The 24,528-nt window shown below is 40.6% G+C and overlaps 3 protein-coding genes across 5 annotated transcripts; all 3 read left to right on the forward strand.

Annotated features, from left to right (window-relative positions):
- The first annotated feature begins 1,633 nt into the window (after positions 1-1,633).
- paip2b (poly(A) binding protein interacting protein 2B) lies at positions 1,634-6,962 on the forward strand. The gene is made up of 4 exons (XM_027000416.2): positions 1,634-1,778; positions 3,701-3,858; positions 4,210-4,383; positions 5,802-6,962. The coding sequence occupies exons 1-4, from the start codon at positions 1,772-1,774 to the stop codon at positions 5,856-5,858; spliced, it is 396 nt and encodes a 131-aa protein (XP_026856217.2). The 5' UTR covers positions 1,634-1,771; the 3' UTR covers positions 5,859-6,962.
- A 2,190-nt stretch (positions 6,963-9,152) lies between these two features.
- Positions 9,153-13,235, forward strand: dok1a (docking protein 1a). The gene is made up of 6 exons (XM_027000434.2): positions 9,153-9,209; positions 10,332-10,631; positions 10,806-10,878; positions 10,975-11,147; positions 12,282-12,525; positions 12,574-13,235. The coding sequence occupies exons 1-6, from the start codon at positions 9,153-9,155 to the stop codon at positions 13,233-13,235; spliced, it is 1,509 nt and encodes a 502-aa protein (XP_026856235.2).
- A 5,224-nt stretch (positions 13,236-18,459) lies between these two features.
- Positions 18,460-24,473, forward strand: si:ch211-89o9.6 (zinc finger protein 3 homolog). Of its 3 annotated transcripts, XM_035531557.1 has the most exons (8): positions 18,460-18,968; positions 19,094-19,218; positions 19,380-19,479; positions 19,626-19,726; positions 22,068-22,170; positions 22,640-22,722; positions 22,847-22,946; positions 23,142-24,473. In XM_035531557.1, exons 1-8 carry the CDS (start codon positions 18,677-18,679, stop codon positions 24,053-24,055), a joined length of 1,818 nt encoding a protein of 605 aa, XP_035387450.1. In that variant the 5' UTR covers positions 18,460-18,676; the 3' UTR covers positions 24,056-24,473. The 3 variants fall into 3 exon arrangements, with proteins under 3 accessions (XP_035387450.1, XP_035387452.1, XP_035387451.1); XM_035531559.1 differs by lacking the exon at positions 23,142-24,473 and having other exon boundaries at positions 22,822-22,879; XM_035531558.1 differs by lacking the exons at positions 22,068-22,170; positions 22,640-22,722; positions 22,847-22,946; positions 23,142-24,473 and adding an exon at positions 19,961-20,900.
- The last annotated feature ends 55 nt before the right edge of the window (positions 24,474-24,528 follow it).

Genomic DNA, 24,528 nt, shown 5'->3' on the forward strand with positions numbered 1-24,528 from the left:
TAAACTTGGATTATTACACTTTCAGTAAAAAATATAGAATTTTGTACTATCACAACATGCTTGCTCTGCTCAACTCTTCACCAGAAGCAACTATGGGACTGCACTACAGAACTCTTGATTGGCTGGATACTGTATGTTAGGAGCTCAAACAGAATAAAGATGGAAAATCTGGGGGTCTCCAAACTGGACTGAGAACATTTGCTGCACGTAATGAGTAATGAAGTCATGCATCATCTTTGACACTTCAGGACCTTTCATATTTGCATTTGGTTTGCATCTGATTTGCATGCTTTCTTTTTTGCATTAGCGGTGAATGCATGCTATGATTACAAGCCCTGGCTCTTATACTGGCTAATCGTCCCTGTTCTACACGCCTCCCTGGTAAAATCAAGTTTGATAAGGTGTCATGCGATATAAAATTCTCTTTTTGCACCTTATTTCACTAATTGTTGTAAATTATAATCACTGTAAGTCTGAAATATTTTGTTTGTGGGTTAATTGTGTTGACTTTTAACTCTCTTGTGGAGACACTTATAACCAAATGTATTAATAAATGATAAGTAGTTAATGTGAATGAATACATTCTCTATATTTAATTGTTTTGTGTATTAAGTATATTTGTATTTCTAACAAAAAAGTTATATAAATGCTTAACTGCCTTATTTAAAACCATTGTAACTTACTCTGAATGTTAAATAAAATTAGTTTTTGATGTTTATCACTGTAGTAAAGTTCTTTGAAGATTCAAGTGAAACTTGCAAAGACTGAAGTAACAGTTCAGCACTATCACAACATCTAGTTTAATTTCTGGCTGATTGCTTAAGCCTACTGAAAAGTAATCTCTAAATAATGATTTATCTCTTGTGTCTTTTCTCATTATTTGGCAACACAGAGTAGAGTCTATTGTGTGTGATGTATACACATCTTTGTCACCCAAAATCTCTCTATGTTCACTGTGCACTCTTACAATCCTCCCGGTTTTCTTTTGGCTTGTAATTTATTTTCATGTTTTGATATTTTCCGGTTTAGAATCATGCACCTCATAAATTAAACCTATATTGATAATTCTGCCATGGATCTGTAGCCTCTTGGCTCAATATTCCCTTAGCTGACACTGTTGTACCACATATTGGTGCTTTTCAGTTTTTATCATGCTAAGAACTAATTTATTCAATTTATTACAGAAAGGAGCATTCTCAGAAAATTTGCTTGATTTGTTTTTATTTCCTGGAATAGTGATGAGCATAAGACACAGATCTGGAAGGTTATTGACATAATGAATAAAATGTAATTTTTTTTTAGATAAGCTGCTTACTTCTAAAGCTATTTTGTTAGACTTGTTTAAGTCTTATCTGTCACCCAGGCAAAGTTCTGAGATCGTTTTCCCTTATCTGTCTTTTTCCTTTTTATCCCGTTATCCCATTTTATTTATTTGTTTTCCAAATTTTCACCTAATTTTATATTTATATAGTTGTTTTTATACTTATACATTAATAAATATAATTAGTATATCTTATACATGCGTTTCCATTTTTATTAAGGCTGGTATAAATGGGTTTGTCACTTTCGTGCGTCCGTAGGTCATCGCCGGAAACGCAGTAGCTAATCCTGCCGTTAAATGCCACTTTAAATGCGACCAGGAGAGGGCGCTCTGCATGAATGGTTTGGCGTACTATTGAAAGCTAGCCAGGTAACAGTGTTGCTGCAAATAGGTAAAAGTCTCTCTCACGGGAGTTATTTTGGAATTATTAAGAAATACGGTGTCATTAAAATGCCTGGTAAGTTTGCTGATATCATGCCTCTCACTTTTTGCCCTCTCATGGTATTATATCTTTGCTTTATAGCAAGCAAAATAACCCGCGATGTGTTTAGCAAGCTAGCTAGCTTAGCTAGCTAATGTTATCCCAGTGGCGAGTGGTAACTATCATATGGGAGTGTGCTTATTCCCCCCCCCCCTCCCTTCTTAGTTATTCTGCATTATAGCTGCTCAGCTGATACTACTTTAAAGTCGTACACGAACAGCACCGAATGTACTGAATAAACAGGTGTCGCTAGCTGAGAGTTAGCCAACATGTTAGCCGTTAGCCGAGGCCTTGTCTCCTTACACGCCAGCCAGCCAGCCCGCTAACCTCGGCCTTCACGCCTTCGTACCAGAGAGCGCTTTCGCAGATCTTCAAGCCATAAACCGTTGGACTTGCGTGTCGCCGGTGACGTGTACATCATCTAATTGGCTTTCGCGAGGTGTAGGTTACTCGAACTTAATGCAAATGTGCGTTCGCGTTTGAAAAACAATACCGCTTCTGTATGCACCCGATTAGTGAGTAAACCTTTCGCTAAACGTCCGGCGACCACGTGTTGGAGAAACGTGTGTGTGTGTGTGTGTGTGTGTGTGTGTGTGTAACCTGTGATGTTGGCGAGCGGAAACGTCTCGCTAATAACGTGAATAAACCACAAACTGTCGAGCACAGACGCAGGCTGTAGTCCCACTGGAGTGAATGCATTTCTCTTTACAGCACTCCAGTTTCCAGACATCTGCCATGTCTTTAGACCGTTGTTCAGTCTTCTTTTCTTTTCTTTTTCGTCATCCACCTCTCCCTGCCATTAAACTTCAGGTTTCAGTCATTCTCTTTCTGAGCATTTCCTTTGTTGTTTTCATCTCTCCTATTATGTAGACTGAATAGTGTTGTTTATTCTGCAGGAAGTTTGTCAAGAATTGTTTTCCTTTGTTATATAGTTGTTTAGCAGTTATGAATTGAATACGCCTGTACTTTGGCCAATAAAATATATGATTAAATATTGCAATATGTGACCGTGTTAAGGACGTTGTTGTTGCTTTGTACCCTATTACCAGGTGATGCTTTTTATGGCTCTTCTCCGTTTAACCATTACCTTTGTACTGTCTAATCTCTAGTTTAAAAAAGTAATACAGTACAAAAGACTTTTTAATTCTTGTCCACACAACTTAACCATCTAATAACTACATATATATAATATGCATTTTTCAAAATGCCAGTTGAAAAAAATAACTGATGCATGCAAAGGCACTCTGGTACATGTGACCTACTTGGAGATTGAAAAAAATGCTCGTCTGGATTTCAAATACAGAGAACTTGTTAGCTACATAAAATATCAACACAAGTGCTGTACCTGAGGCCCAATGGATTTAAATGACTGTCGCAATTACAAATAATGCTCAATGGCAAGAACAGCTCAAAAGTTAAACCTATGATAATTATAATGTTATGTTCGTGTCTGACCCTTTGTGCTGATCATGACTTATAATCAGTAACTACTGGGGAACTTTACACACCATTTTTAAACCTTTTTTTTTCCATAATTAAGATCTTTTAATTCTCCAGCACTCCTCCACTGAGATGTAGCAGTTCATCTACGTAGCTACTACAAGAAAAGTGCCACATGATCGAAATTATATAAGGCTGTTTAACATTCAATTGATGTACTACTTGACTGACTTTGCATAATGATAATATTGTTTATTGCTATAATGCTGGAGACAGTAAATTTCTAAATTTACATGATGGACAATAGGTTAGACTTGTGCAATCTAGGCAAGTTACTTTTGACCCTTCATGCTGCATTCAGGGGGCTAAAGCTGGTTTTGGCTATTTACTAACTAAATATGTACTGTCCTTTCTATATTCAAAATATTAAAACATTTCTTTTCTTTCATCACCCTCAGAGCCTACAGATATCAACAGTCCTGAGGCAGCACAGACACCTGGAGGCAGCAGTGGTCATGGGAAAGAAGACAGTGTGGTGAATGGGCACAAGGAAGGCGAGCCGAACCCCTTTGCGGAGTACATGTGGATGGAGAACGAGGAGGAGTACAACAGACAGGTTGGAGTGCGCTGCTTTTTTTTTTGCTTTTTTTTTTTTTTACGCCAGTACTGGAATTGCACAGCAATTGAGTGTTTTTCTTTAGTGATGTATTTAACTGATCTTGCAAAGGGCTTGTTAACTAACAGAGCTTCCCAATCCAAACCCTGAATGTCTCCTGCTGCTCCATGAGTTTTATGTTCCAGCTTGGAGCTCACCAATGCAAAGTTATTGGTGCTCTGTAACCCTTTAGTACCTGGTTTAGGTTAACGGTAGAATAAAAGGGCAGACTGTATCTAAAAATGTAATGGCAATATGAATGCCGTATTGCTTTGAAATGACATTTCTGGTTTGTCTTGAATCTACATCCAGGTGGAGGAGGAGCTTTTGGAGCAGGAGTTCCTGGAACGCTGCTTTCAGGAAATGTTGGAGGAGGAGGATCAGGATTGGTTTATTCCTGCAAGGGACCTTCCCCTCGGGGTAGGGCAGATTCAGCAGCAGTTCAGTGGGCTGTCAGTCAGCGATGGAAGCACTGAAGACATTGTAGTAAGTTCTTTGATCTGAAACTCTGATAATTGCAATATAGAATAACTAGAATGACATTTCCACTCTAATCCAGTTGATGTTGGTCATAGTTTTAGTTCCTGTTGATGGTGATGGAGAATAACCAAAATGTGTAATTGGATACCTCTTAAATTGTTAGTAAGCTCATCCAAAGGATTACTTTATTATTGTAATGTAAACTGAATAATATTACCTTTGGATTACCTAACATTTAAAGGTCTTGGATTTATGACATCTTAACATTTGCATTATAATATAATTAAAAAAAAAACACAAACTGTTGATACACAACTTCAATTAAGATTTGCCTAACAAAGTATGTGGAATGACGATAAATAACTGTCTATAGGGGAAAACAAGTCATCTGAACAAAATTAATAAAATTGACGGCACTCAAATCTGAGGACATCTCAGATGGCAAAAGATCACCTAAATCTTCTTTTAATAGTCCAGAGAAAAGTCCAGACTCTCCCTTCATTCCGACACCTACCATCCAAAGACGTGCTTGCATAGCGCTCATCTTGCCCATCTGTGTGCGCCTACACAGAACACCTCTTTATAGAGTTTCAGGAGTATAGCTAGATTGTCAACGTTTAGTTACTGATTACTGACCCCCGGGACAGACGGAGACTTTTTTTCCTTTTATCTTTTAAGAGCAACAGTTTCAGCTTTAGGGCAGTGCTAGCTCAGTGGTTAAGGTACTTTACTTGGATTTGGAAGATTGTGGGTTCAAGCCCCACCACTGCCAAGTTGCCACTGTTGGGCCCCTGAGTAAAGCCTCAATTGCTCAAGTTGTACTCAGTCATAATTGTAGGGTTTTTTTTGGATAAAAAGCGTCAGCTAAATGCCGTAAATGTCAATCTTAGCCGGTGTTCTTTAAAAGCATGCTTACTGCATCTTAAGTATAAATGTTGGCATTAAACAAATGAGTTAGCCTTATCTAGGTGCAGTTCATTTATACTCCTTTTAGGTTAGCTGCCCATCTAGTTTGTTATATAACTAGCTAACATGATTTAAGTAGTATTGTGGCAGATTTACAGGTAGTATTTTAATGACAGGGAAGTGTGCATGCGTGTGTGTGCGCGTGTGAAGCAGTCATTTAATGTTATTTTACAAGTAATCACTATATTTTAAAAATTTAGCTCTAATCCGATTACATTTCTATAAGTATAACAGTACAGCTAGACAATGTTCTCTTTGAACCAATGGTTGGCAATGTCAGTACAGTTCTACTGTGCCTTTTGTGATTTTCTTACTGTCTAGGCTGCCTGTTAAATTGAAGAGGAGGCCAAATTTCCTGTATCAAGTGTAACTTGTGTTAACATTAAAACTATTGGCTTTGTTTAAAAGCATGTTTAAGGAACTCGCCAGTAATTGTTGTCTTCTGTTTCGTCCCTCAGCGCAAGAGCAGTTTGAACCCAGAGGCGAAGGAGTTTGTGCCAGGAGTGAAATACTAGGGACCTACCAAATACAGGCTACTTCAGAGAGACTCTATGCGACCACTGATGGTCAGAGGTCATCCCCCACCCATGCCACCATTAAAAGTGGTGCATGAGTGTAGGGTTGAGGGGGTGTGACTCATGGGTGGGGGGTGTTTTGATGCTCTTCTATAAGCTTTTTATTTTCGTCTGTCTTCATGTGTAACCTGGGAAGAGTGTTGGGTGGGCAGGGTAATCAGTCTATGCTACACGCGGACCGCTTCGGATTGTGACTAGCTATCCAGGAACTTCTGTTATCTGAGAGAGACAATTGTGTGATTTCCACTATTGTGATAGTGAAGAGTCTCAGTGTCTCCCTGGACTGTGACAATTGTTTTCTTGTTTTTTTTTTCTTGTTGTCCGTTTGTTTTTCTCTATTTGATTCGAGTTTAATGGGGAGGAGAGTGTCATAAGTGGGGGGGGGGGGGTGAGGAACGACTGACGTACCAAAATGGAGCATTGGCAGGTGGACCAGTTCAAAAATGTTTTAAGCTGGTGGCAGCTGACTACCTTTGATAGATTTCCACAGTTTTCTTTCCCCCTTCAGTTGACGTCCTGTCACTGTGCGACTTGCATTATCAAAATGAAGAAAAAAGTATAATTGAATAAAAAGAGCAGGTTCCCTCTTGGATGTTTTGTCTTAATGTTTGAGTCACACAGCCCTGCAAGTACTCTGTGCTGTCTTTACATTGCTTTTCCTCATAATATCCCTGAGTATTATTCTAACGAATTGTTTATGGCCTGAATTATCAGACCGGAACAAGTACCAAGGAAACTGTTGTGTTTAGTCAGGGTGATATTAGTATATTATGAATTCAGGACTACCAGCTGTATGTTTTTGCTTTTGTCTTATGGTTTCGTAAGATTAAATGATTCTTATGCTGTTTCAAAAGTACAGTGAGTAGCACTGTTTGGTCCAAAAACTATTACTGTAGTGAGTGCAATGAGATGTGAAATGTTTGTCATTCATGAAATTTCTCATTTGGTCAGATGAAACGTGCAGGTTGCTTCCAGTTCTGGAAAAAAATGTGATTTATATGCAAAATATAACAGATATAAACTTTTGAACTGACGTTTTAAATATACTAGTTTCAGATCTTTAATTGCTATTTTTTTCACAATAGAAGATAACACTTTATGATGGGGTTCCAAGACATCCTGATTAGCTGGTGGTCATTTTCTGTGCTGGTGGACGAAGGGCTGGAGCATGGTCTAGAAAGCTCTGAGTAGACTTGGGGGTGGGGGGGGGGAGAAATCCACTGTTCTCCACTGTTTTACATACATTTTGTTTTTTCAAAATTTTGTTTAAAAAAAAACAAAACAGTTCAATTCAGGTGGCTAGTGCATATCACTTTGTAAAACTGAGTATTTGTTGGAAGTTTGAATGTGAATTTTTAAATCCTCCAATGGCCAGTTAATTTCAAATGGTATACATTCCCGCATCATGCATAAGCGGTCACGTACACAATCAAACAGGTGTATTTCTTCAAACCTGTTGACAACTCTTATTTCAGGTTTATGCACAATAGTGTGATAGCAGGTCATCCGGATGATTGACTGCTTACCTCTGACTTGTAATTCCTCTAGTATTCAGAGAAATGTTTCTGATTAGTTTGAATAAATGGGTGGATGGGGGGGGGGGGTCTGGGAAGGTGATACTGACAGCAGCTCTGCTCTGAGACCACTAGGGGGTCTCCACTTCCTATGAATTTGGGTCTCTGGGTCCATGTATTGGACCGAGTACTCTTAATACCCAAGTTCTCTAGTGAAAGAGAAATTTGTTCTAAAGCTTTTGTTAGATATTATCTAAAATGATGTCATGACTTTGGGCGTTCTCAAACCAGTACAAAACAGCTTGCAGCTCATGTTTGGGTTTTTATTTGTTGTTTTTTAATGATATTTAAATGTGTTGTGTCTGTGTTAACCATGCGACAGTCTTGAACCCAGTACATTGAACCCTTGAACATTGCCTGTAGCAATGTGTGGATTCGTTGCTCTGTGGAATAAGAGAGAATTTCTTAAGACACATGTACACAACATTTTCCTGATAGTGATGCATTCCATTTATTTAGTAGAATACATGAGGAAAACATACAAGAGGCTGCCTAGTTGTGACAGGAATTCACCTATTAAAAGAAAGCTAAAACTGTACTCAAATAAATTTTAAAAAAATAAATTAAAAACACACACCACGTTCGTAGCAGTGAATAAGTTCATTGAATAAAAATATATATATACACACTTATTCAATAAATAAGGCTGTTATTACAATCCTACTAAAATGTACAGGTGTATGATTTTTGGGACAAATTCTTTGTTCACCAATGTTATTTTAAGATGGGTCTGGGAAGTTGCATGGCACTGTCAATTGTTACCAGTTGTTGATAAGCTGATGCTGTACACTGTGTGATCTGTGCATTCCTGTGGGGCTGTCCCTGTAAGTCTTTCCATCAAATGGTAGTTCTAAACCCAAGGATGGTATTCTTGGTGCTCCCCAAATACTTGCCTTTTTAAACTACCAGCTTATGCTATGTGTATACCAATATATGTTTACTCTACTGACACAAATGTAAAAGGTTCTACATGTTCGGCATGTGTCCTCGATGGTGGGTGCTGATAAAGCATCCTAAAACCCGATGTAAACGTGCAGGCGTTCAAATTTCTTTAATTCCGACAAGCAATTAATGACTCGAAACGTGGAATAAGCAGGTCTGTAGACTAAATCCAACCCACGTGGTCTCCCTCCGACTCGGTTTCTTATGTTGGCTCATTCTGATTCTGGTTCTGGTTCTAAATGCTAGAAATAGACAGCATGCGTAATAATTATAATCTTGACGTTCTAAAAAATATTGAACTGTTCGACGAGGTTTCATCGCTCATATTTGTAAAATATTGCATTTGGGGCACACTTAGTACAGATGTATAGACTTGTATAGACTTAATGTAGGCCTACAAGTTTTGTTTTGTTTTTTTTGTTTTTTTAATGACATAGTTCAAGTGTGACTGGCCTATACCGTTTGACGTAATTCTGACAAGTAGTGGTTCCATATATAGGCTATATATAATGTAATATGTGGAAAAATCAAATATGAGCCGTTGATACTCCCTGGGTTGGGCATAGTTACGGGCAAGAATTTAGGTGTTGGGGCGGAGTCAATATTTACATTCATAGGTTAGGCAGTTCGGCTTTACGGATTTCCTCAGCAGCTAAATTATAAAAGCTTTTTGACAGATCAGAACATTCTAAAGCCGAACGTTTTGGCACAAGCAGGAATGGATACCCATGTGAAAGGAGGAGAGGTTTATTTACAACACCAGAAACATTCTGAGGTAAGACTTGACATACGTTTTATCAATGCATTTTTAACTGATTACTGCAGTATTTTCCAAAATAACACAAAACATAAATGACAAGGTTTTGAATCAGAAATGTATAGTATAACTTTTTATAGGATAAAAAGATAAAAACTTTGCAATTACAAAATCTACTTGGATATCTGCTTCTTCCCATATTTACATTAAAGATATTCCATCCAAAAAAAAACAAAACAAGGGCAGAGTATAAATATATGTTTGCGTTATAAATTAGCTTAAGTATGATTAGGTATATAGGCATTGATGTTCTCGTATCGGTTTTGTTTAGACAAGTCTTCTAAGCTCCCGGTGTAAAGTTATGTGCTGGTATGATAGAGATGAAGCAGGTTTTGTCTCTACATGTTAGGACAGCGTACGTCTCTGTGTTTCGCAATCGCACATACGCATTCAGTGGCTCACCTCTGAGGTAAAAGATAAAGTGTGATTATTTTAATACTGACAAAGATACCACTGTTATAATTCATATTCTCTTATAGAGTATTATAAAGAAAACTGAACTTTTTTCAGCGCCATCTTTTGAGATAAAATATTATACAATTTATCAATGGAACCTGGTGCGATACATATACGAAATGTGCCTAAAAGGATAACAATAGTTCAACATTGTCACTTGCTAGGCTTGGGAAAAAAAAAAAAAAAAAAAAAGTATTTTAAACAAGGATATCAGCAATTGTGTTCCCACTGAAGTGCTGTAACAGGAAAAGAAAGTGCAGGGTCTGAATGAAGATTTGTAGCTTACCACATGTAATGTCCAAGAGAGACAGGTTACCTGGGGGTCACCTGTGTTCCATGTTGCTCATCGCTCAGAGAAACTCGTGGAATGCTGCCACCACCCACAATGCCCTGGACTCTCTGAGTGGAGTCCAGAGGCCGTGCCAGAGTGAGGTGTGGTGTTGCGTGGTCACAGAGGACCTAATATTTATGCTAGGAATCTGATTACTCAGTACAATGAGCGGTGTAAGAGTATTAGGAATATGACACATCATGGTTAGAAGTATTCACTGCTTCTTTTTCCATTCAAATCTGTTCCTTCTCGTTTTTCTCTCTGTATTCCCCACTCTGTGGCACTGTTGGCAGAAGTGGAAGCGGTACTGGCTGAACCTTTACCCAGGCAGCCGGAATGGTGTGGCCCGGATTGAGCTAACGGAAGCAGTTTCGGAACGTTCGCCAGTGATGGTTCGGAGGCAGCCTGACCGCAAGGTGGTCCGGCTTGCTGACTGCATCAGTGTGGTGAAACTCCCCCCCAATGCTGAAGCCCACCCTGGTGGCAACATGGCTGCCTTCTGCGTATTAACAGATGAGAAGAAGCTGGTGTTTGCAGTGGAAAAAGAAGGCTGTGGAGAATGGGTGAACAAGATCTGTGAGAATGCCTTTCAGGTGATGATTTTCCTCAACTGTTCATTTCAGTTCATTTCAGTTGAGTTAGTCCTCAACTGAAAATAAATGTAAATTGTTTTTTATTCATTTGTGTCTTATTAACAACTAATTTTCTACATGAACAGAATTTTCTACTGCACCTCACATTCACTTCCTTCTTTCTGTGTGTACCAGAAAGGCATTAGTAATGCGCCTCGCCAGGTCCCACACATGGAGGAGAATCAGATCTATGCTTCCAGAGAGGAAGGTTGGTCTGGTTAGAGTACAGTAAACTTGCGCCTACTTACTTCATCAGCTTGGCTTTTTGGAAGCATGCTGAATCTCAGCATCTCTTTCCCATCAGTGTTTGAGTTTCGTGTGACAGTGCAGCAGTCAGAAGCCTCGGCGCGGTGCGGCCTGTGGGGAGAGTTTTGGCTGCAACCGAGTGAAGACTCACTGGTGCTCAAAGACGTCGACAGCAGGCAGGTCATAATGGGATGGCCATATAAGCTTCTCCGCCGCTATGGACGGGACAAGGTCAGTCAGATATTGTCACTATGCAAGTAGCAAAGACAATGTTTTACATGTGATAAAATATGTTCTTAATTTTTTTCATTACATTCTACATTTGATCATTTAGTTAAATCTAGATTGTTTATTTTATTATTTATTTTTGTATGTGGCATGAGATTGATTTCAATTGAGCTCCTTGAAAAGTGTCAGGATATCAGAATTAAAAATAGTTAAACTGTTATATCTGCTATTAGTAGATATATTTGTATAATGTGGAACAACTTGCGTTGCTACTGTCCTAGTAAGTTTCAATTTTTAGAGACCATAAGCTTAATTTAGAAATATTTTCAGGACAAGTCAGGCAGGTGGCAGGGGTCTTTTTTTAACCCATCACTAGAATTTTAAAGGAAGTATTTGGTAACTGTCCTGCATCCTGAGCAGTCAAAGCTATATTTTTCATACAAAACAAACACATTGTCATCTCCATGAATAATAATAAGAAGAAGAATCACCATTACAATTAACATCAATCATTGAGCGATAAAGGCCATTTCAAGGTTTATGCAAGGCCAGCCTTCTAGGCTGCTAGGTGGTCAGGCAATAAGATGGCAGAGAAAATAACGTCACCTGAGCTGCTGGTGAGCTGTCTAACCCTAAACCTCACCTCACAAATTTAATCTGGACTGTGGAGTATTAAGGCCTTTATTTAGATACAGTGAAGTGAAAGCTTTGCATACCCAGAGTACAAGACACGGTATAACTCAGTGTTTGGATTAAGTTAATGGGTTGGGGATTATAACAGTGTAAACCACTACATAGTCACTTTGTGAGTTGTCAGAGTAGTTTAGAAGCAATAAGCAGGTGCTTGTATAAAAGAGACAAAGCCATCAATGGCAGACTATGACTCATCATCCTGAACTAAAGGCTTAATATGTTCCTTACTGATGATGCAAGAGCTACTACGTGATATGTTGGTTACGTGCACTGTAGTATGAACTCTGTGTATCAAACCGTGCATGCCATAGTATTGAGAGACTTGTCTTACACTACAGTACACCCTTTTTCATAATTCCTCATGACAGCATTTGTTCTACCCCAATACGGTTATTTTTCTCAATGTTGATTTGGTTCTCTCTCTTTTAATATGTCACTTCTCAGGTGATGTTGTCAATTGAGGCAGGCAGACGCTGTTCTTCTGGTCCTGGCACTTTTAACTTTGAAACAGTGCAAGGGGACGAGATCGTCCGGCACATGGAGCTGGCCATCCAGCAGCAGAAGAACGGGAGTACCTTTGGAGGCAGCTGCTCTCCCCACTCTCCTGGATCCCCTCTATCCAGGCGCCCCTATAGCGCCACCCTGCTGGACACTCAGATGAACACCAGTTCTGACTCAAGCACATATTGTGAGTGTGTGCAGTCTACCACAACTAGTGCTCCCAGGTCAACCATAGTTGGTTTCTCAAATGCTACGTATTCTAATTCTGCAGTTCCTATTGGCTCAGCTGAGGCATCAGGTATCAAACCTGCCATTGGTTCATCCAAGTCTACACACAGACATTCCAATGATTACATTTGCTTGCCTGAACCTGTGTATTCCACTCCTGCTGATGTCCTTTGTTTAGGTGAGTGTTTATATGCACAGCCAATCATGAGATCACAAGAGCTTAGTCACCTTCGTAGAGAGTATGAAGAGCCAGTGTACTCCGAGCCTCATGATGTCATGCAACCCAGCCTTATTCCTCAAACATCTGTCTGTGCTCATCCTACAAACAAAGTCAAACTTCCCATCACCATAGAAACACATCACCATGGCAGTCAGCCAGAACCAGTGTACTCTGAGGTGCGTCACAGCATACCAAAGTCAATCCAGGTTCAGAATGAAGAAGAACATATCTACAGTTTACCGGATGTAAGCACTATTCCCCAAAGACATGAAGATTTTAAATATGGTGCTGTGAAAGAAACCAAGCAGGACACACAAAACAAGAAGGTGGATGAAATCAGCGTCATTTACAGTCAAGTGAACAAACCACGAAAAATCGCAAAGCCCCAAGACAAAAGCACAACTAACAGACCACAAAATGTTATGTCTGAAGACCTTGGACTGATTTAAAGCAGCAATATGTTATTTCTAAATATTTTTAAATATTGTGGAATGATAATGTCTATAGTTACATAAACCAGCATTAATACCCTTGTACAGGAAAGGGTGTTTTTCTTTTTTGTTCTCATTTCAAGCACATAGTCTCAACACATATTGGACGGACACGTCCCCCCAATATTGAGATATGCTCAGCACTTATTATTGTACAGCGGTATCAGTGCCGCTGACTAGCTAATGCCTCTCACATGCAGGAAAAGGTAACGTTAATGTCAATATATCATTTTGCGATGAAACTGTAATTGTAGAAATAAATAATATTTTACTAAAAAAAGTGTCAGTAATTGTATGAAATGGAGATGACCTTGTTTGGTGAAAATGGGTCAGTTTGTGAACGCTAAATCAATCAACAATCTCTACTGACATTGGCTATCATAGCTAAGTTACCTGGAAAGTTAATTAGCCACACATTCATGCAGCATCCAACAATGGTCACGGGCAACTAACGTTAATGTTTTATAATATAAATGGAATTATTAGAGTCATTTTGAAAAAGTGAAAGCAGATTTTATTAGTCAGATTTGATCAGATTTCCACAGTTTTTTGTGCAACCTCAGAAAAAAGAAAACTAAGTGTGAAAAAATGTGAAAACTGTGAAAAAATGAGTACTAGTCAGATGATATAAGTATAGAACAGAGTTGTATAACATAATAATTACCATTGAGATATTCAATAATCCATTCTTGAGCATCATGGCAATAAGTACCAGTTCTTTACTGATAATATTTTCATGTTCACCCTGGTTCGTTTAAAGTAGAGAGAGGAAGAGTGTGAGGATGCTGACAGGTGAGGGAGACCAGGTGATTTGGAGGTGAGTGAGAAAAGGAGCAAATATTGATAGTGAAGATCCCATAATGCCATTGCATTAGTCTCATCCTGATGTACACACTCCTGTTAGCCTTCATATATGGAACAAGATTCTGTTTTGTCACTAGTTTAGTGAGGATATTTCTTTCCTCAGAGAGGAGAGGTCTTGGGGAGAGCTTTGTCTGGCATGGGGATTTTGATGATTAAAGAGCCAGCCTGTCTGAAGCCTGGTAATGTAAGGGTGGGGTTACCCGGATTACTAGGTATGAAAGTGATCGGTGAGTGTTACAGTGAGCTGTTTCAGCAACAGGGCTCGATGTTGTTTCAGTCCCCTGAGTTGGCTTTGAAGAATGTCGCTTGGAAACAAGGTGCCCCCTTCAGGTTGACGGGGCCAGCTAGAGTTAAGGGTAGGGTAGCTATATGGATTCTACCCGGCTCCATTAAGATGGTTGTCATTATGTCTAGGATTAGTTCCTGTCCAGAGGTGAATCCTGTGTTGTTTGATCCTACCGCTGATATTTTACCTGCAGGGTTGTTGGTGTGATGTGCATTTCTCCCCATGCAGGTAGGGCTAGCGTCTGTGCCAGTGGTTAATGTAGAGGACCAAGATGTTTGGCTGCCTTGCTGTACTATTTTGGGTGAGCTGTTATTGGTTGAGCTGCAGTCTACTAACACTAGGTTTTTGTTTGATGAGCGGGTGTCACTGGTAGAGTGCGTAGCAATGGTTCGATCTGTACAAGCAGAGCATGGATGGGCAGTTTTAGGAATGTTCTTAGACTTCTTTAATGCCAGAGCAGCAACAGGCAGCTCAAAAAAGCTGGATCCTTTCAGTTGTGGACTATAGGCAGTTGAACTCTAAGACTCAAAAGGATGCTTAGCCAAATTGTTTTCTACTTTGGATTTGTCAAGTGGAAACAATCAAATTCCAATGGCTGAGGGTGATAAACAGAAGACTTTTTGTACTCTGTTTGTACTATTTGAGTTCAATTGAATCCCTTTTGGTTTATGTAATTCCCTAAATACGTTCCCATGCCTTATGGATTGTATTTTTGGGCTGAATGGTTTGATCTCTCCTGTTGTACTTGGATGACATAATTGTTTTTTCATCATCTTTTGAAGACCATATGTGGCATCTGGAGTTGGTGTTTGGCTGCAACTACACCGAGTGAAGTTGAGGTTTGCTAAGTTTCTTTCAGACTGAGGTCTGCTATCTTGAACATGTGATTTCTACAGAGGGTGTGCCAACTGATCATCAAACCAAGATGGTTGTGGACTGGAGATGTCCACAGACTGTGAAGGAGCTGCGGATGTTCCTAGGCTTTGCCTCATATTATCGGCGGTTGGTCAACGGTTTTGCACAATATGCTGCTCCCTTGCACAAATTGGTCGCTGTTTTGCAGGGTGGCCAGAAGAAGGCCCGAGCATGTGCGTTCGGAGAGCACAGGAGTGAGGCTTTAACATCTTAACAAAAGCCTTTAACATCTTGAAGCAGAAATGGTTTTATGTGTATGGGGTACCTAAGCGGATCCATTCTCATCAGGTCCAAAACTTTGAAGGGGAGATGATGAAAAATCTGTGTAGAGTTTACAGGTTGGAAAAGAGCTGGATGACCACTTACCATCCGGAAGGGAATGGTCAGTGTGAAAGGTTCAGTCAGGCTACGCACAACTTGTTGCGCTCCCTTCCTCCACAGTAAAAGAACAGATGGTCACAATATTTTCCACACCTCCTGTTTGCTTATAAAACCACTATTCATCAGTCTACAAGTATGAGTTACTGCTTGGCCAAAAGCCACACCTGCCAGTGGTCTCTTTATTGGAGCAGTTAGAGAATGAGATTGTGGAAGGATCGGCTGGTGACTGGGTTAGAGAACAGCAGGAAGTGTTGGAAGCCGCCTTCAGTAGTGTCAGACAACATTTAGAGGCTGCAGCAGACTGAGAGTTCAGTGTTCCCAGCCTCAAATAACCGGGCTGGAGCTAAATTCAAAACTGCAAAATTCAAGTGTTGGAAGCTGCCTTCAGTAGTGTCAGACAACATTTAGGGGCTATAGCAGACTGAGAGTTCAATGTTCCCAGCCTCAAATTATCAAGGTTCTCCCAGAAGTTATGCTTGTGTATCGGCATAACCATGTACAGGGCTGGAGCAAAATTCAAGATTGCTGGATAATACCAAGTACAGGGTGATTCAATGTATGGATGACTGGGGAAGAGTTTATACTATTCACCCTGCTGATGGGCAAGGTCCTGAAAGGAATTTGCATCGGACCGAATTGCGGCTGGCTCCAGGTAAATAATTTCCCCTGCTTGTGGAGGATTTGGATGGGCAATTAGTAGCCCCGGATGAGGAAGTTGGAATTGCAGTATCACAGGGGTTGGGGGCTCACTTGGCACCGGGACCTGGACAAGTATTGTATAGGCCCTGGCAATGATGTGTGAGGAAATCACTGGGATAGTGATTTAATGTAAGGGGGGTGGATGTGACAGGTTTGACCCGTATACATTGAATCCCTTTTGCTATGCTGTGTCCCTTTAAGGTCATTGCCTCTGCATGATTGGGAATCTCAGGAGAGATATTTAACTCATGTGTGTTCTCATTTCAATAAGAGCCGCTTATATTCTATGGTTGCTTTGCGATGCAGCACATTTTAAATTCCTGGATTTTAAACTTTTAAATGGATTGATGAGGTTGAGGCTGTAAAAAGATTTTGGTGCTAGGGATTTGGCCAGTGCTGTTTTGACATAAGTGTATGTCTGACTTTGTGTATAATCCTTGGCATTCACTGCATTTTAATGTTTCTATGTGAGTAAGAGTGAAGAGTGAAAATAACTATGTAAAGGACATTACTGTGGGGATCCAGGATATTTCGGTGCTGAAATATGACAGTGGTAAGCACATCCATATGGCAGTTATAAACCTGATATTGGTTTTGAACCATTCATGTATGTGCGTGCTTGTTTATCTTCAGGTGATTGAAGAGCAGCAGACTGTAGCAGAGTAGGGAATGTACGTGAATGGGTAGGCCAGTGTTATGTGTTATGGGAAACTGTATCCTGTTTTAACTGCAGTGTTTTACAGGATTGAGCCTGCTGTGTATCAGAGCAAGACACTATTCTCTCCATCTTTCTTTTTTCTTTTTTTTGCTTTTTCTTCCTGTTCTCACATCAGGAGCGTGTTGTGATTATATATATTTGTGTGTGTGTGTGTGTGCGTGTGCATGTGTGTGGTGTGTGTGTGTGTTTGCGTGTGTGTGGTGTGTGTGTGTGTGTGTGTGCGTGCGTGCGTGTGTGGTGTGTGGTGTGTGTGTGTGGTGTGTGTGTGCATGTGTGTGTGGTGTGTGTGTGTGTGTGTGTGCGTGTGGTGTGTGTGTGTGTGGTGTGCATATGTGTGTGCGTGTGTGTGTGTGTGTGGTGTGTGTGTATGTGTGTGTGTGTTAGCATGGCCAGTGTGGTCGCTGTGCTTTACAGTACTCTGGGTATTGGTAAACCCAGCCCGTGTAGCCCTTAACCATACTACACCCGCTGCCAGTGATTACTGAAACATTATTTAATGATATTAAATCTTGTTTTAACTATATTTAACTATAACTATATTTCTTATGTGAACAAATAAACTATCTGTGCATCAGTTTCTGCAGTCCACCAACCTATTGCTAGCAGTAAACCTTTGTGGGTAGAGACCATGTATAAATATATAAATGTATAGGGTATATAAATGTAAAAGGTTTCCCCACTTCTCGTAAATGAAGTTGGTGTAGTCGACTTGAGTTTGGCGCATACTGAATAAAGGTCCTAAATGTTTGATTATTGTGAGTGAGAAACTTGACATTTCGCTACAAGTGCAAGATGTATATTAGCAAACTAGATTACACAAATAATAATATATATACAACAAACTGCGTTAGCTGCAGATTCACCTCGGCTTATTTTATAAAACTCTTGTAGAACTTATTAACTTGTTGTTAAACGAAAATAGTAAGCAGAATGTCAACAGGATCTATATATACAGGGACTCATATCTGTAATGTTCATTTTTATCGATTTTTCCCGCTAGCATGGGAAAAGTGGATTAAGTAAAAGATTTGTCACGTAGTTAGCTCATGCTGAATGACGATCCGATCTGTTTAACGTGGAGCTTCTAATTCTCGTCCCCAATCCAATACTTTTTCTTTCATCTCAGGTTTTCCAAACCTTGTAACATTTATGATTTTAATACTTTTGACTCATAACGCTCTCCCTTCGGCTGCACCACGAAAGCGGAATACACAGGCACGTACCGAGTCTCCGGTTCAGATGTGCCCGCGCTGTATTTACGGTAGACCGTGCCGGAGAAATATAGGGCTGCCTACGTCACTACCACAGGACAACCGGAAGTGCTTGTGACATCAACAGCGGACGGCGACAAGACAGAGCTTTTTGTTACAGCAATAATAATAATAATAATAATAATAATAATAATAATAATTCAGTCGGTTTACTCATCTGGTTTGCGTGCTCTTGTCCAATAACCAACTAAAACCTAAACCACAGCGCAAGGCTTCGTTTGGCGTGTAGGGCAACCGAGCGTGCTTTAGCAGGGTCCGTGGCGCTATGTCGAGTCGCATTGCCTTCCAGACGCAGCTGGCCTCCATCATGGAGGTGCTGGCCAACGCAGCCGTGGCGGAAATATGCAAACTCGTGGACGACGACTACGCAGTCATCAGTCTGCAGATGTCTCAGTGCCAGCGTGAAAACAAGGCGCTGAAAAGGAAGTTGCATCTGCTGGAGCTGCGTATGGCCCGCGGGTGCGCGGAGAGGAGGATTCGCGAAAGCTCCCTGAATCGCGCGAGTCGGATACAAGTGAGCGCGACCCCCTCCGACAAGTACCGGGGTCCGTCTAGCGGTGCGTGGCGCACTGTGCATGTGCCATCCGTCCACACTGCGGTATTCCTGCACTTAACTGCGGACGCGCTGCCTCGGCGTGTCTAGTGATCGCCTCCTTGTGTGTGTTTGTGCTTTCTTTTAAAGATCTTTTCCCGAATCAAGACGAACTGTACTCGAGACAGTTGAGCGAGGATATTTGGAGGGACCGGGAACCTTCCGGTACAGACATGGCGGTTGTTCGCCCGGTCGTGAAGGATGACGAGAACGTGGTAAATATATGTGGCATAATTAAGTTATAAGCAATAGTAAAGCATGTGATTCACGATAAATGTGATTGCGTAGCCATAGCATTGACTTTTTTCGAAGTCTTATCCTAGTAATCTGCTATTACATCGCATAGATAAGAACCCCTGGTGTTCTCTTTCGAAAGGCTGGCGATTCTGGCATGACTGAACCAAACACTGTACTGGTGAAAGCAGAGACATCTGATGAGGGCCCCCCTCCACAGGAGTTATTCATCCGAGAAGACGGTGAGCGGATGATTAAAAAGATATTCATTCAGAAATGATGGATGTATCCTTATTTCCTTGTTCAGAAATGATAATGATAGCATCTTAAAAGACCTCATGGTCTTTGTAGTTTCTTATGACTCCCATATGTCCTACTCTTCTTCCAGGAGTGGCAGAAGCTGCGTCTGAGAGTGGGGAAGCAGGTTATGCTGCTGTTCAGGTGGATAAAGATGATCACCACTCCAGGACGCGGCGCCAGGCTTTGGAGGTCAGTGGATCCAACAAACTGCTTAAATCTGAGCCGCAGTATGAGAACACTGAGGGGTTATCCCAAGAGCCCTTGGGAGGAGAGAGAGGGGCAGAGTTTGGTGTAAGTGGGGAGTGTGGTCCTTTGGGGGAGCTTTTTGTGCAAGGGGGCGACGATGCAGACCCACAGCAGCCGTCTTGTTCTTACATAATGAGTGACAGTAAAACGGCAAGCCAATCTGAGCATCTCCCACAGAGACCCGAGGTCATTGAGGTTGAATCTGCAGAGGAAGGGGACGACCTCTCTGTTTGGGACAGCAGTAAGATGACTGGCAGACGCCAGGCTTTGCAGCGGTATACTACTGCGAGCACAGCAGAAATCATCGGTAGTGTTAACCTGCCTACGGCCAGCCAGCGCCAGGTGACCAGCAACCTTCCAGCACTGGCATCAACATCCTCAGTTGGGCAGGATATGGACAGCTGGCAGCATGCCAAAAGCATCAGTATGTACCAGCCTAGAGTTGGAAGGCCAAGAAATGAAAGGGTACCCCACGAGAAACTCTTTACCTGCAACTACTGTGGGAAAGCGTTCAACCGTCCCAAGAAGGTGGAAATCCACCAGCGAATCCACACGGGTGAGAAGCCATTCAGGTGCAACACCTGTGGGAAGTTCTTTGCGGAGGCCGGAAATCTGAAGAAACATCAGAAGGTTCACACCGGGGAGCGTCCGTACAGCTGCACCCAGTGCGGGAAGACGTTCGCCTGGATACGGAACCTTAAAACCCACCAGCAGAAGTACCACCCAGATATGTTCATAGCAGAGGAACTGCTCTCGCTGGGGGAAATAAAAAACTGACCCTGGACTTCTCAATATGACTGATGGACATGGCGGTGGATAAAGCTGCATGTAGCTAAGGGCTTTTTATTGTGTTGTTACAAGTAACAAGCTGGAGGGAAAAATCAATTTTGAATATTTTGGTCTAACGTCTGACAATATTTACTGCGTTCCTTTTAGAGTTTGCACCATTTGGATACTGTGAGATTTAGGTTTTTTGTTTTTTTTTTACAATTTACAATGATTTACTCACCTGAAACACATATGGAACCATAATCACTGTCATGCCTAAGCAGAACTTGTTTTCATTGGCAGCTATTTGGAATTGTATGATGCAAGAAAATAAACTCTGATTAATGACTGCCTTTGTTTGCTCCTTTAAGGGGAAAGTGTTTGTTTAAAACGGATCTCGATTCTTTGACCATTTTGTATGTAGGTTTTGTTTAGTTTTTTTTTCTCCCCATAAATGTTTGCAATTTGACAAGGCTGGAGGTATTTTGTGAAGTGAGAGATTCCTTTTATCCACATATGTTCAAGCCAAGACTGTCCTCTAGGATGAGAGGTAAGGGACAATAATGCAAGCTGGCATTGTCTTAAATTATCCAGCTGAGAAATCCTGTTTTGCGAAATACCTCCTATTCAAAATAAGACTACATTCTGTCTTACGTTAAAATAATTTAATTGCTTGCAAGGTTAAAAATGCTTGCCATAATGCCTAGTTGTGTAAATACCTGAGAACAAAGATTACTCTTGAATTTCTACATTTTTGTTTTCAACACAGGCTGGATCATGTACTATGACTCTAGACTCTAGGGCACCCCTTAGAGGTACATGTCGGCTGGATATCTATAGAAACATTAACACACTTTGTTTGCAACATGAAAAAGCATGCTTTCATACTGCAGTACATAGAATGAAACATATAATACTATATACACAGAACAGAAACATTAATTATAGAAACAAAAATGACCTTGGCCTCCTGGTGGTTAAATGAAAGCAAAAATCAGTTCATCCAGAAATGATCAGATGCCCATTTAACTGTTTACGTGCATACACAAGTCACAGTCAACTTTCCATTATGGCCATAAACATTTACGTTAGTTAACTAAGCCAACAGGATTATTATACAGTTAAAATAATGAAGAATTACAGTGATATTTTCTGAAAATGTAACGTGTGTGTGTGTGTGTTTATGTACGCACAGCTGTCATGAATTGATTTTTCACCACAGACTACATATGATTAATTGATCAAATATGGTACATGAGCAGATTTGAGCAAATCTCTTTTATATGATTGCCAAATAATTTTGATGTATTTATTATTTCATTGCCTTTTAAATTATGAAATCTAAGATTTGAACTAACCAGGATATTGAGCTTTTTCTCACATTGCATTTTTATAGTAATTGTTCAGAAGTTGTTTTTCCACAGTGCTCTGCAGTAATGTTTTATGCGCGTGTGTGTAAAACACCAATCCCTTGTAGTAAAGCTCAGGCTCGTTTCTGTCTCTTCTGCCACTTCAGAAGACTGAGGAAGATGAGCCAGATGTGCTGTTCATCAAGGAGGAGCTTGCAGATCAGGGGAGGAGAGAGGGCCAGCCACCTGGAGGGCTGAGTGTGCAGGATGGTGAGTGAAGAGGGCAAGCAATACTGATACAGAAATCTAATGATGTGTTTATGAATCAGGAGTGCTGGAACCGGCAAAGCACAAAAGTGCAAACAGTTCTCCTGTGTTGAGAAACCCCTACTGTACAGCATCTTACCCAGTACTGCCACTCTGCAGTGTGCACATTCGTTATGGTAGTTTGTACGAAGCTTTCAAATGAAGATAATTTCATGTTTTCTTGTTAGATGTGTTTGTTGTATATTACTGGTCATGTTGCCAGATGCATATCTAATCTTATTTGCTTCAGTTAATATTCTATACCTAAAGTGATTCTCATATATATATATATATATATATATATATATATATATATATATATATATATATATATATATATATATATATATAATTAAGTTATAGAAGAAATACTTGTAAGTAATTGATAGGGTTTGAAAGGGACATCATTAACACAGCACTGTCTGTTCCTCAGGTTTTGTGGAGTCCAGCACAGACATTAGTGGTGGTAGAGTCTCTTCGTCACCTGCACAGATCACAGTAGCCCTCAGCGCTGAGGTTGGTGGTATTCTTTTTTTAAATGTTAAAACAATGCTGTACAATCATCACTAAGCTCGTTTTACGTTAGGTTAGTTTTACTCTGGTTTTCAATGGCAGGGTCAAAGTGCTTTATTGTTCCTAGTGTGACGAGTTGGCCTCATCCCTGATGAAGGAGGATGGACCAAAAGAAGAACAAAAGGCAATCCCTGGTCAATCTGCTGCAGTGCAGATTACTATACAGAGTGAGTGAGACAGCAATAGTTGTGAGGGCAGAACAAAACGTTTGACCTGCAGAAAAAGAAATTGGACTAGGTACCATCTTTTATACTTTACAACTGTAGGTAACAATTTATTAATGTGTTGTATTTGGAGTGTTATATTTAAAAAAGGATCACCCTCACTGACCAAATTTATCTGTTTGTGATATGTGTTGATAGATGTGCTAGGTTCCCAGTCTCCTGCCTCTCTGCATCCACGTGAGCCTAATCTTCCACACAGGGGAGCAGCGTCAGCAGCAGGAGTCAAGGTATGGGATCTGCCCAGCGCAGAGCCTTCCCTCCAGGGGGCAGCGCAAAGCAACAGCAGTCTACTTTCAAACACAAGTGACCCACGACGAAAAAGGCCAGTGGCAATTGAAGTACTCGAAACTGATAATACCTTGTATGAGAGACCTGCGGAGCTGGAAACGTTTTTTACACGGTGGGCTACCAATAACTCTTCTGCCAGTCAGCCCTCTTGTTCTTACACTGTTGATGAAGATCCAGACTGTGTTCTGGTCCAGGCAGGAGCTCTGTCTGTCAGAGGGACACAAGAAGGCCTTGATGGAATTTCCCCTCTGCAGGATGCCAGAGGACCTGTTAGGGTGGAAGCAGAGTGGACCTCAGCACCAATTTCCCGCCGTGCCCAGACTCAGCAAACTAGTCACTACAACAGGACAGACGGAGTTCCGTTAGAGGCAGCAAACAGAACAAACCTCACTCAGTCCATTCCAAAGATCACCATGAGTCCCCAAACACTAACAAACTTAGCCCAGCCTGGAGTTTCTCTCGCAGGGTTACAGCTTCCAAAACGCATGGAAAAAGGTAAAAGGAAGAATTATATTTGTAAGTACTGTGGAAAGGCTTTCACTGGGTTATCTAATGTGGAGGCTCACCAGCGGGTCCATACAGGAGAGAAGCCTTTTAAGTGTGAGACCTGCGGGAAACTCTTCACAGAGGCTGGAAACCTGAAAAAGCACCAGAGGGTTCACACAGGAGAGAAGCCATACACATGCAACCGTTGTGGGAAACGCTTTGCTTGGATCTGCAACCTGAGAACCCATCAACAGTCGGCTTCCTGTGGAGGAATATAAGAGAATCTTCTCAAGTCATCTGGACTGTGAAAATTAAAATGTGTTTAATCTCTTTGCCCAAACTTTTTATGGTTTGTAAGAATTGTTAGTCACATGGAGAACTAATAATGAAATTATTACAATTAGTAATTGAAAGTGCTTCAGAGCTTGTAACGAATTTCTGTGTTACAGTGTGAGCAATCAGGGTGACTAGTTTTTATGTTTTAAAAGTTGTGGTGCTTTTCTATGTGGTAGTTTGGTGCCTTAATGATATTTTTAATTCCCATACCTCTAATCAAGTTATATAAAAGTTTGAATAACTGTGCCATATACCTCACAGACCATTCCACTGACTGTTCTTCAGATGTGAACTTATTCAGTTTTCAAATTTTAATAATAATTGACTTTTACTTTACCTTTTTGCACACAACAAAGCAATATAAATTGGTAGAAAGTTTTGTTCTGTGATTTATCTCATAACTGTAGAACAGGAC

The sequence above is a fragment of the Electrophorus electricus genome, chromosome 11 (assembly GCF_013358815.1).
Source record: "Electrophorus electricus isolate fEleEle1 chromosome 11, fEleEle1.pri, whole genome shotgun sequence".
Lineage (NCBI taxonomy): Eukaryota > Metazoa > Chordata > Actinopteri > Gymnotiformes > Gymnotidae > Electrophorus > Electrophorus electricus.

Coding starts and splice junctions, on each gene's coding strand:
- paip2b (XM_027000416.2), top strand. Junction 3,859..4,209: donor AGGAGGAGTACAACAGACAG/GTTGGAGTGCGC, acceptor ATCTACATCCAG/GTGGAGGAGGAGCTTTTGGA. Junction 4,384..5,801: donor GAAGCACTGAAGACATTGTA/GTAAGTTCTTTG, acceptor TTCGTCCCTCAG/CGCAAGAGCAGTTTGAACCC.
- dok1a (XM_027000434.2), top strand. CDS start 9,153: ATGGATACCCATGTGAAAGGAGGAGAGGTTTATTTACAACACCAGAAA. Junction 9,210..10,331: donor AACACCAGAAACATTCTGAG/GTAAGACTTGAC, acceptor CACTGTTGGCAG/AAGTGGAAGCGGTACTGGCT. Junction 11,148..12,281: donor GCCGCTATGGACGGGACAAG/GTCAGTCAGATA, acceptor GTCACTTCTCAG/GTGATGTTGTCAATTGAGGC.
- si:ch211-89o9.6 (XM_035531557.1), top strand. CDS start 18,677: ATGTCGAGTCGCATTGCCTTCCAGACGCAGCTGGCCTCCATCATGGAG. Junction 19,480..19,625: donor GTTATTCATCCGAGAAGACG/GTGAGCGGATGA, acceptor CTCTTCTTCCAG/GAGTGGCAGAAGCTGCGTCT. Junction 22,171..22,639: donor AGGGCTGAGTGTGCAGGATG/GTGAGTGAAGAG, acceptor TCTGTTCCTCAG/GTTTTGTGGAGTCCAGCACA.